At 59.8% G+C, this 10927-nt stretch overlaps 4 protein-coding genes across 4 annotated transcripts; 1 reads left to right on the forward strand and 3 right to left on the reverse strand.

Moving 5' to 3' along the window:
- Positions 1-42: 42 nt before the first annotated feature.
- SPRG_11536 (CMGC/MAPK protein kinase) lies at positions 43-3870 on the reverse strand. The gene is made up of 12 exons (XM_012350538.1): positions 3800-3870; positions 2755-3748; positions 2549-2705; positions 2266-2491; positions 2045-2218; positions 1815-1987; positions 1587-1767; positions 1072-1563; positions 738-1022; positions 557-692; positions 366-515; positions 43-321 (listed from the first exon to the last, which is right to left on the reverse strand). The coding sequence occupies exons 1-12, from the start codon at positions 3853-3855 to the stop codon at positions 82-84; spliced, it is 3264 nt and encodes a 1087-aa protein (XP_012205928.1). The 5' UTR covers positions 3856-3870; the 3' UTR covers positions 43-81.
- An 817-nt stretch (positions 3871-4687) lies between these two features.
- SPRG_11537 (hypothetical protein) lies at positions 4688-6690 on the reverse strand (the record flags this gene model as incomplete). The annotated part of the gene is made up of 2 exons (XM_012350539.1): positions 5725-6690; positions 4688-5672 (listed from the first exon to the last, which is right to left on the reverse strand). The coding sequence occupies exons 1-2, from the start codon at positions 6669-6671 to the stop codon at positions 4688-4690; spliced, it is 1932 nt and encodes a 643-aa protein (XP_012205929.1). The 5' UTR covers positions 6672-6690.
- A 1809-nt stretch (positions 6691-8499) lies between these two features.
- Positions 8500-8982, forward strand: SPRG_11538 (cytochrome c). The gene has a single exon (XM_012350540.1). It carries the CDS (start codon positions 8546-8548, stop codon positions 8888-8890), a length of 345 nt encoding a protein of 114 aa, XP_012205930.1. The 5' UTR covers positions 8500-8545; the 3' UTR covers positions 8891-8982.
- A 357-nt stretch (positions 8983-9339) lies between these two features.
- On the reverse strand, positions 9340-10554 carry SPRG_11539 (hypothetical protein). The gene is made up of 3 exons (XM_012350541.1): positions 9947-10554; positions 9610-9889; positions 9340-9559 (listed from the first exon to the last, which is right to left on the reverse strand). Exons 1-3 carry the CDS (start codon positions 10534-10536, stop codon positions 9413-9415), a joined length of 1017 nt encoding a protein of 338 aa, XP_012205931.1. The 5' UTR covers positions 10537-10554; the 3' UTR covers positions 9340-9412.
- Positions 10555-10927: the final 373 nt, after the last annotated feature.

A 10927-nucleotide genomic window follows, 5' to 3' on the forward strand; every position in this document is an offset into this window, starting at 1 on the left:
CGCCTGTCTGAGATTGCACTTTGCGGACCAGGACGGAAAAAACTGCGACATGTGCTATGATATGGACGACGACGACGACGACTAGGAGGACGCGCGGTCCTTCATGACCTCGTCAAAGAGGAGCTTCTTGAGCTGCGCGGGCTGCACCTTGCGGTAGTCAATGTTGGGCGGCGGTCCTTCGTCGGCCTCGGTCGGCACAAACGTGAGCTGCTCGAGCGCTTCGTTGCGGCACGAGTCAAAGTACGGGTGCGCAATGGCCTCGACCGCCGAGATGCGGTCGTTCGGGTCAAATTGCAGCAGTTTGTCGAGCAAACTTAGCGCCTACACCCTCGGTCGTCCTCAACTCGTTGCTTTTTCAAAAGTACCTCGGGGTTGGCGTGGGGAAAGACGTCGGTCCACGCCACCTTGGCGATGAGCGGACTCTGCGTCAAGAGCTGGCGGCCCGCAAACCGGCGCGCCGACGGGTTGTCGCAGAAGGAAAATGTCGACGGCGTGCCCACGACTTCAATGATGACCTACACGCGATGACGCGCTGCCGTCATCATTTTAAGGCTACCTTGAGCTGGTCCACGTAGCTCTTGCCAGGAAAGAGGACGCGCCGACCGAGGAGCTCGCCAAAGATGCAGCCGACGCTCCACACATCGATCGACATGGCGTACGCGTTGGCCAAGAGGAGCTCGGGGGCGCGGTACCTAGCCCGATTCGATCAGAGATCGCACAGCGGTCGACAATGTTACCATCGAGTAACGACGTATTCGCTCAACCCTTCCTCGAGGTCTTGGTCGGTCGCAAAGCGTGCGAGGCCAAAGTCGCAGATCTTGACCGCGCAATCCGAGTTGACCAAAATATTGCTCGGCTTGAGATCGCGATGGAGGACGTTGGCCGAGTGGATGTAGGCGATCCCACACAAGATCTGGTACATGAGGAACTGAATGTGTTCGTCCGAGAGGTGCTCTTTCGAGTGGATCACGCGGCACAAGTCGGTCTCCATGAGCGACTGAACAATGTACAAGTCGTCAAATCTACGCGCCACATGTCACACCATCCAAAAACACAGCAAAAAACACGTACGTCTCGAAGCTCAGGGGCCGCTGCAGCTCGTGGATGCCCATGATATTCGGGTGCGACCCGACCTTGTTCATGAGCTGAATCTCGCGGAACGCGAGCATGGCCACCTTTGGGTGGCGCATGAACTGGCCAATCTTCTTGATCGCAAACGTGCCGCCGTGGATGCAGTCGCTGGCCGCAATCACGACACCGTACGTGCCCTTACCCACGACCTTGACCATGCGGTACTTGTCCGCGACCGTGAACGTCGCGTCCCCAATGATAAACTGGTGCAGGCCCCGGTCGTCCGCGACAAGCGACGGCGTCGAGAGCGTCTTGGTAGCTATCTCGGCGCTGCTGCTCTCGTCGGCAATGAACGAGCTCAGCATCGCGCGCGGCCCGGTCGTCGACGGCCTGTTGGCGGTTGGCGGGCAGCCACGGGAACGACGCTGGCCGCGTCGCCTTGGACGCGGTGGTCGGCGACGGCGGGAGACGACTGAGCGGCGCAATGTGCACCTAATTGAAAAAGGGCATTGAACCGAGGCGGTGGGTTCGGCGATGGACGCACCGAGAGCACCATCTTGCCAAAGAAGCTTTCGTTTGCGTTCGAGAGCGTGTACGTTTGCCAGTTCGAGTCCATGCCCGCGCGGTTGAAAAAATACGCGAGGTTCACGGTCGTCCGCGCCAAGACCTCGTGCGACGTGACGAGGCAGAATTGGACTAGGCCGAAGAGATCCCGAAATCCGCAATGTACAAAAAAGAGGTACCGCCAAGGAGCGTGTTGTCATCGCGCGAGAGCGAGTCGAGCTGCAGGAGCACGTCTTGGTTGATTTCAAAGTGGCAGAGGTCGGTCTCGACCGCGGACGCCGTGAGCACCTTGGTCTGTGCTTCCGTGTGCCACTCGTTATTTCGTTTCAAACGCACAGCGCACAAAATAGCGCTACGCCACGACATGATTTATCCAGCATTGACACGGACCAGAGAGTGCAATGTGTACTGCGTCGGGTCGACGCGGATGCCATGGAGCGTCTTGAACTTGATCGAGACGACGTAGCCGCCGACAAAGGACTCGCGCACGCGCTCCGAGTGCGACGGCAGCGTCAGGTTCATCGAAAACCCCTGCGGTTTAAACACCACGGACGCAGCGACCACGTCCCCAAAAATCTCCCACCTACAAAGCGTCGATGAACCATGAACCGATCGATTGAGTTGGTGTACCGCGAGATGCGCCCGTCTTCGCGAAAGTGCAGCTTGTGGACCCAATGCTGCATAAAGGTCGCGTTCGAGGCGCGCACTTGCATCGTTTCCTTGCCCGAGACGACGACGATCCGCTTCTCGCCCTGGCCCTCGCAGCTCATGCCGTCCACCGAGAACGACTTGAACTTGACCGCGCGCGAGAGGTTGGTAAAGTAGTCGAGGATGCCTGCGTACTCGCGGTACGTGCCTACGCATATCTCTGTCAACCCACACCAAAGTATACCATTTTCCATGAGGTTCGCACCGGCGAAGGGCACCATCGGCAGGTAGTTGGACCGCAGCACGACGTCGGGACACAATAGTGAGAAGAGCCGACACAAAATGTGGTCGGTTTTCGGCCGAAGCGACGCGATCGGCGCGTTCGGTATGACTTCCATGCTCACGCGGTGGCGCTTGGGTGTCTAATGCGATGGTCATCAGCGACCGCAGAGCTCGGTCATATCTCCGGACCTGGTACATCTTGACGCGGTCTTCGAGCTCACAGAGCGATGCGTACGCATGCTCGTACGCCGCGTAAAAGTCGGCGAGGCCCACCGACCGGAGCGGGCCGCGACGCCGCAGCCCGCCGCTCTCCATGTCCGTGTCGGCGACGCCGTGGGTTGCCATGTGCATCCAGAGCTGCTTGCTCGCCTCGCTCTTCGCGCGCAATTGGAGCTTCTTGGCGTTCTGCGTCTCGAAAATGAAGCGGAATGGCACGTGCTTGGTCGTCTTTGGGCTCGACGCGGGCGGTGACGTCGGCGCATCACCAGAGTCGTAGTCGTCGTGCGTGCGGAGGTCGATGACCTTGTCCAAGACGACCTTGTCGCTGAACGTGAAGCGGCCGTCCTTGATTTTGGAGTTTTCCGGATGTAGCCGCGCGTCGTCTTCGGAGAGATAGCAGCAGAGGACGCGGCCGTGCAACACAAAGTAGTACGTTTCCCAGTGCTTGAGCCAGTCGGACCGCTTCATGAGGTAGCCTTCCCAGTGCAGCGACAAGCTGGGTTCGTAGAGCCCGCGGAGACCGACCACTTTGGGCACGGCGACGGCGTGGGTGGCCTTGAGGTTGGACGCGCTAAAGCTCCGAAGCCGCGCGGCTTCGGTGGAAGGGTCCTGTGTCGCGTTCCCGTTGATGCGCTGGAGAAGCTCGGGACCGCTCGCGGTGCGCGAGAGCAAGTCGGATGCTGCACTGCTGCTCGGCGCGGCTACCGGGAGCATGGGCGGTGGCGTCGCCGACTCCTCGTCCGCCGACGACGAGACGTCGGTCGCGTCAAGCCCGACAAACGATTGCTGGTAGCTCAGCCGCGCGGCCGTCGACAAGCGATCTTCGCCGCCCAAGACGCTGTCGGCGAGGATCTCGACGGCGAGCTCGCATGGCTTGCCGTCGATGACCCGGCCGGGTGGCATTCTTCGCGGGAGCGATGTGGACGGGCTGCGGCGCTTGGCCTCTTCCGAGTCGCGGGGCATCCTACGCGGAGCGCCTGCATGAGCGGCGTCATCACCTTCGCATGATGTCTACTTGGAGCTGTAGTACTGGAGGTTATACGACAAGGCCCCGGCTCCTTGCTGGAACATCCACGCTGCCGCTCCGAACACCCAAATGGCACGTTCGGCCAAGTGGCACCGTATCCGGATCCGGCTCCGGGTGTGCGCAACGCAAACCGTCTCAAGTGCTGCAACATTTATCCAAATGGTCCTATTACCACCGCGCTGGTCGGACTGTCCCTCGTCCCTCGACCGGGCCAATAATATGAACGCCAACACGCACTATAATACAGGACGATAAGCTTCCGGCGGTCTGCTGCAGTCAACGGAGCAGCGACGCTTTAAGACGACGCGCTGTTTCTCCCGGCATGACGACTTGTCTCTGCCACCACTTCGAGCACATTGCTTCGATGCTGTTGCGTCAACTGATGCGGCCTTTCTTGGATGGTTGCAAGTCCTCCTCCGCACCTCACGTCGTTCTCGTCCGAGTTGCACAAGGCGCCATAGCGTGCGAGGAGCCACCAAGATCAATCTTACGACCACCATTAGGCTCCGTGTCTGTGATGTTGCTCGCTCTCCTTTGTAGGAGCGTCATTTACATATCCGTGTTGCTGCGAGATCCGACTGGTTTCCTCGGTTTCCATGGGTTTCGGTGCCAAGGGCAAGAAATCATTGAGACGTTATCGATAAAATGATAATGCGTATCCGGACCCTCAAGCTTTCGATGGGCAGATGGCGCAATCTTCAAGCCCAGCGCAACGTGCCACCCGAAGCCGTCGGGCGCGCCGCCATCGCGAGTGCTCATATGCGTACACTAGTCGTCTCGTGGCGTGGTGCGATGCTCCGTACTGGCCTCGGTCCATGCACCTGCCGCAATGACCAGAAGATGAAGGACATTGTGCGTGAACGCTACATGCTACTACTAATCAATGTCGAGGTCGACCTCTTTTTGCTGCTGGTACGACCGCCGAATGGGCTGCTTCTTGGGCCGCGCCGAGTAGGCAGGCGCCGACTGCCGAAGATCGCTTGTCGCGGAAGCGTCTTGGATGCGGTTCATAATGGTCTGCGCAATCTGGACGAGCGCCGTCACGTCGGCGTCGCGGAGGCTCGTGCGTGGCGTATGGTCGAGCACCGAGAGCACGCCCAGCAGCACGTGCTCGGACGAGAGTAGCGGGACGCCGACAAAGAACTGCACGCTGCGGTCGACGACGATCGGGTTGGCCGCGAACCGCACGTCCCTCGTCGCGTCGAGGACGATGAGCGGGCGCTGGCTACTCACGTGGGCTTCCAAGAGCACGTCCCACGATAGCAGGTCGCGCTGGACGCCGTGCTTGGCGACAAAGTACCCGCCTTGCGCGCCAAAGATGCAGACGGTGCCCATGGCGCAGCGCAGCGACTTGCACGCGAGCGTCACGTACAGGTCGAGGTCGTCTCGGCGGCGGCAGAGGTCGAGCTCCGTCGCGATCGCCGCGCGCATGTCGTGCTCGTGTGGCGGTCGCAGCGGCGGGTCCGGCCACGGGTGACCGCGCTTAAAGTTGAGCGGCGCCTCCAACGGCGAGTTGCTCGTGATACAGCCATGCCCTGCCTCATGGCGACGCCGGGGCGACGGTACGTTTCCGGCTGTGGGGGAGCAGAGCCGAACGGGCACGGGCGGCGGAGACTGGCGTCGGGGTGGCGGCGACCGCCGCGTGGTCGAGGGTCGTGCGTGCGGCGTCGGTATGTGGGCAACGTCGTCGGGGCTCAAAGCGTCGGCTGGCGGCTGCCACGACGGCCGCGTCTCAAACGACGGCAGATGATCGAGCTTGATGGTCGAGAGCGAGTCGCGCTGGACAGGATGCTGTCCAGATGATGACCCGAGGCCCTTGAACGCGAGGGCCGATGCGTCCGTGTCGCCATGGACTTCCCACCTAAGACGCATCAGATCGTACTAGTATCCTCATCGTCGTCATGGAGTTGTACCGCAAGATGCGTCCGTCGTTGGGCAGCATGTAGAGCTTGTGGAGAAAGTCTTGTCGGAGGACCTTGCCGGTCGCACGCACCTGCATGCTTTCATGACCTTTGGCGACGACGACGATCTGCTTGGACGACGACTCGACGATCTCGAGGCTGTGCACGGCGAACGTGAGGAGCTTCGCGGCCTTGGTGAGCTTGGTGAGGAACTCGAGGAGTCCGTGGTGCCCCGAGTAGGCGCCTTGGAACGGCACGACGACGCGGTAGTTGGTGCGCAGCGCGAGGCTCCGGTGGCACACGGAGATGAGACGCATGACCGCGCGGTCGATCGACGGCGCGGCCACTGCGAGCGCGATCGTGGTCGTCGGCCGCACGACCTGGCGCGGCGGGATCTTGAGCTCGAGGACCTTCTCGCGGGCTTCGTCTTCGAGTGCACTCAGCGACGACTGCACGTACGCAAAGGCGACGTACGCGTCGCGGAGCGTGGCAGGTCGGATGGTCACGTCGACGGGCGCGACGCGGCCGCGGCTGTCGATGCGCGTGTCGTAGATGCCCTGCGACGCCATCGCGATCCACACCGCCTTCATGGCTTGCGACTTGGCGCGGAGGTAGAGCGGCTTGCCACTCGACGTTTCCAAGATAAAGTCGAACGCGCCGTGGCTGTGGATCGAGACGACGTGCTGCAGTACGACGTGCGACGTGAACGAGAAGGCGCCATGCTTGATCTTGGAGTTCTCGGGCTGCCGCTTCGCCTCGTCCGCCGAGAGATAGCAGTAGAGCGCGCAGCCGTGCAGCACAAAGTAGTAGGCTTCCCACTGCTTGAGCCAGTCGGACCGCTTCTGAAGGTAGCCCTCCCAGCGCGTCGTCACGGCGACGGCCGGCGTGTCTACGCTCGCTGTCGTCGTCGTCTCGTGGTCGAGCGACCCGATCGTCGCGCAGGCTTCCGACGCCGCCATGCGAGACTACGTATCAAGGTGTTGCAGTTCTTGAGCCATGGGAGCCAGAGTCGAATGGCTCCGCTTTTACCGACAGCGTCACCCCGCCTGGTGGCGTTGCACGTTACGTTGGCGAGCCTTTGTCGCCCCGCCCGTGACGCGCCGCTCGGGACAGTGGCCCAGGAACAGCGCGACGCCAAGTGGGCGCAGAAGCAGAGCAGGAAGCAGAGGACCTTTACGCGTTGGTCTGTCGGCGCTCGCGGGTTCCGGGTGCAATGCCGGTTGGTCAATACGGAAAGGCATCAAGTGCACTGTTTCAAGATGCTGGATGATGCAATGCACTGTGACAGGAAGAAGCACCTCGGTGGCTCGGACCGCCTCTCGCATGCCATGGACGGATAGAACGAGGTGGACGCGTAGGGTCGTGCATTGCGCGAGCGTGTCGTACGCAGGACGCACGGTTGCCACGCGCAAGCTCGTCGCTGAGCTCTGGTGCCAAGGGCGACGTCAGAGCTGCAACGAAGCGCGCCAAAGACGGTAAACGCGTGCTACCAAGGGCATCAATGTCCTTGGTGCCACCGTTGCTCGTGGGGTGTATAGTATATACCCGGTACGCAAAGGTATCATACTATTACTAGTGTAGGACGTCGGTTCCACACACGACTTGAAGAATGCCAGAGGACGTCGCCTCGTCTAACAGAGTCGGTGGGTCGATCTCGCCAAGATCCTTGGCGACCTCATGGCGGCTGCAGTCGAACCTCGTGCGACTCATGTTACTGAAACAACGGTAGCGCAGTCGTTGGACAATGCTGATGGTGTGATCGCATCCGCAGTTAGCAGGCGTGGCGATGGGGTGACACGGTCGGGGTTGCTAGGAAGCAGGATCCTTTTGTGTGCCCAATCAGACGTGGCCCAAGGCTTCCGTGGTCGATTGCCGATCAATTGCTTCGTGTGTTGGGGACCGGAGTGCACTACCTATACTCATCGCAGAACGCGCGCCTTTGCGGCGGTGATAACATCACAAGAGCCACAGGGCGGAGCTCGCTTTCTATGTGCCTGTCGTCGGGTGGCCTGCCTTTCATCGCTGGATGAGCGCGAAGAGCAATGTGGCTGCGAGTGATAGCGGGCGGTTCCTTAACGTTGGGCGATCCGATCCGTGAAGCTCATCTGGGCAGGCAGGCGATGCGCCATAGCAACGCGTCGCGAAGCACCACGAAGATTCTTGAACCACAAACCGCCACGTCGTCCCGGCGGTGCGGCACCGCTCAACGCATCCGCCCATCGTGGTGAGCTTTGCGCTTGTCGCCTTCTCGTCTTGTCGCTTCGGGATCCAGGATGGCGCATCGTACCCAATGAATCTTGGTGGCGTTCACGACCATCATGTCTCGTCGTCCTCGGTGACCTCCATGGAGCTTCAGAACGCACTGTTGAAGACTACAAAGACGCAGACGTCGTCGTGGTACTGCAGCCGTCGCTTAGCCAATGCTTCTGGCTTCGCCCTCTCAAATGTATGGCTTCCCTGGATGAACCGTGGAGATTGCTGCCGAAGACCGTCAGCCCACGTGCGACAAGGCATTCCACAGCTTCGATCGAAGTTGCCATCATCAGGATGTTGACGTCAGCAGTCAGTAGGGCTCGGGTACATTCGTCTAATGTATCGGGCCGGCCTTGCCGTTGCATTCAAGAGGTGGCTTCGAACTTCGATGCTCCATCGACGGATGCGTATCATTGGTGCGTTCTTGGCGGGCGGCGTTTCTCATTGGGCCGGCCCGACGGATCGTATCCGGCTTCCGGATACGAGCGTGAAACCACAAAAACACGCATGGGTGGTGTTGAGTGGTGAATGGCGCGGCGTCAAATTCGGCTCATTTTGCTTTTTCTGCTCAATTGACACGATGGACGTTGCTGGTGGTAAGGGTGATGCGGCCGCGGGTGCCAAGATCTTCAAGACCAAGTGCGCGCAGTGCCACACGTGCAACCCCGGCGGCGCCCACAAGCAGGGCCCCAACCTCTCGGGCTTGATCAACCGCCAGTCCGGCCAGGCCCCCGACTACTCGTACTCGGCTGCCAACAAGAACTCGGGTGTCACGTGGACGGACGAGACGCTTTTCGAGTACCTCCTTGCCCCCAAGAAGTACATCAAGGGCACCAAGATGGTCTTCGCCGGCCTCAAGAAGCCCCAGGAGCGCCGCGACTTGATCGCTTACCTCATCGAGGCTTGCGACCCCAACGCCGCGTAAATTCGCCCGTTCTATTTCACGTTTAGATATTGCTAGTTTGATGCTGGCGCGCCATTGCCCTTTTGCGGCATTAGAGGAATAACACGCTTTGTATCTATAAGAACCTCGAGTTCCGAAACGCTCACGCAGCAGCTCCGAGACGGCAAGCACGACAGGCGCTCCGCAAGCAGGAACTCGCAAGTTGGAGGTGGCACTGAGCGATGAAGCGCCGAGAAGGATGGCTGCTATGCGTATCCGGTTGATGGGGATCGGCCCTCGTCTCGACACCAGACTCCATCCGAGATAGGAATGAGATCTTGGCCTAGCCCCGTGTCTGCAATTGGCACAAGTATCTCGCCTCAATAATTGCAGGGCCGCGACAATTGCGGGCCGGCATCACCATCGATCGGCAGTCCTGACAAGCTGCCGCGTCGTTCAGGTCGCGGATCTCTGACCGCATCACACGCGCGTAGCAAGCAATAAATGTGATTATATTGGTAAGTGGTAAAAGAAACGAGAGAAGGGCAGCGACAATGGACGTGCTTACAAGTGGAACTTTCGGCGCGACGTGTCCATCGCGTGCTGCTTGTGAATCCACTCGTACTCGCCGTACTTGGTGTCGAACGTGCCTTCCTGGAGCCAGCGCAACTTCATCGTGAAGCGCGGCCCAATCTCCTGTAGCCGGGCCTTCTACATGACGTGTGAGTGCATTGGTCCAATAAGATCTCATGGCGACAAACCTTGCCGTTCTCGAAAATGTAGCGGTGCTGGCGCACAAAAATGAAATCGCGCTGGTTGTGGAACGTTACGACCTGGCGACCCTTGAAGTCGGGCTTGTGCTCGAAGAACGAGCCAAGGAAGCGACCAATGCGGTGACCGAGGCGCGTGTTGAAGTTGTTCAGAATCAGCTCCGGCTGGTGGCTCGTGCGCTTGGCCTTGTTTTGAATCTTGTTGTTGAGGACGACGTTGGAGATTTTGAAAAACGCCGTCGGGCCATGCGGAAGGCGGCTCACGACCATGCTACACAAGAGGTCGATCGATCATGAGCATCTTACGAGGACGATACGAGAGACATACCCGTTCACCTTCTTCTCCTTCTCAGAGAGAATGCACACGTGCGTAAAGGCCTTGTTGCCGGCGAAGCGGCAAATGTCCTTGATGTCGTACGTCTTGCGGTCGTAGTAGAACGAATTCGGGATGAACTCCATGAGGTTCTGCACGAACGGGTACATGTCACCGGACGGGAACGGCCGCGTCGTGATCATGAGCTTGGGCGTCTCTTCGTTGCCAAAGATGCGCGCAAACTCGTCGTCCTGGTCGTCGGCCGCGATCTCGTCGTCGTCGCCGCCAATCATGGTGACTTCGGCCTCACGCGCGTTATCGATCGTACGGGGCACCTGCTTGGCCGGCGCCTTGTCGCCGAGTTCCTCGGCTTCCTTCTTGCGCGCGGCCTGCGCCTCCTTCTTCATCGTCTTCTTCTCCTTCTTGTAGAGCTGCATGACTTGCTGGCGCTTGATCTTGTTCTTGATGCCCGACGGGTTCTTGCGCAGGATCTTGGGAGCGTCCTCTTCCGGCGCCGCCGCCGCCTTCATGCTCTTGCCACGGCCCTTGCCGCCGTCGCCTGCCCGCGGCTTGCCGCCCGACCGCTGCTTCGCGTCCTTGCCCATGCTACAATTGCAACTGCACCAACCAACCCAGCGTCGAATCCGACCTTTTGATTGGTTCCTGCCAATCCGCACCATTTCAACCAATCGTCAGCCGCGATTTCGATCCAGCCTTGAACGCCACGCCAGACAAGAGACAGCAGGACACAAACGAGGATGGCTTCCAATCGACCACCAAGTCCACGTAGAGGCATCAGCAGTGACGGGCGATGGACGCTCCTTGCCTCTCGCCAGCATACGCAGCAGTCGAAGGTACTGTTGTGTGAGCGTATCATTCGATTCTAGTATACCGCATACTCAACGCAAGTGACCGACATTGCAAGATCGGTTCAATTTCGTATTTGTATGGTATACAAACAAGAGGCTACTTCCACAGAATCTATTTTTAGACAGG

This window comes from Saprolegnia parasitica (assembly GCF_000151545.1).
Source record: "Saprolegnia parasitica CBS 223.65 unplaced genomic scaffold supercont2.66, whole genome shotgun sequence".
In the NCBI taxonomy this organism is placed as follows: Eukaryota; Oomycota; class Saprolegniomycetes; order Saprolegniales; family Saprolegniaceae; genus Saprolegnia; species Saprolegnia parasitica.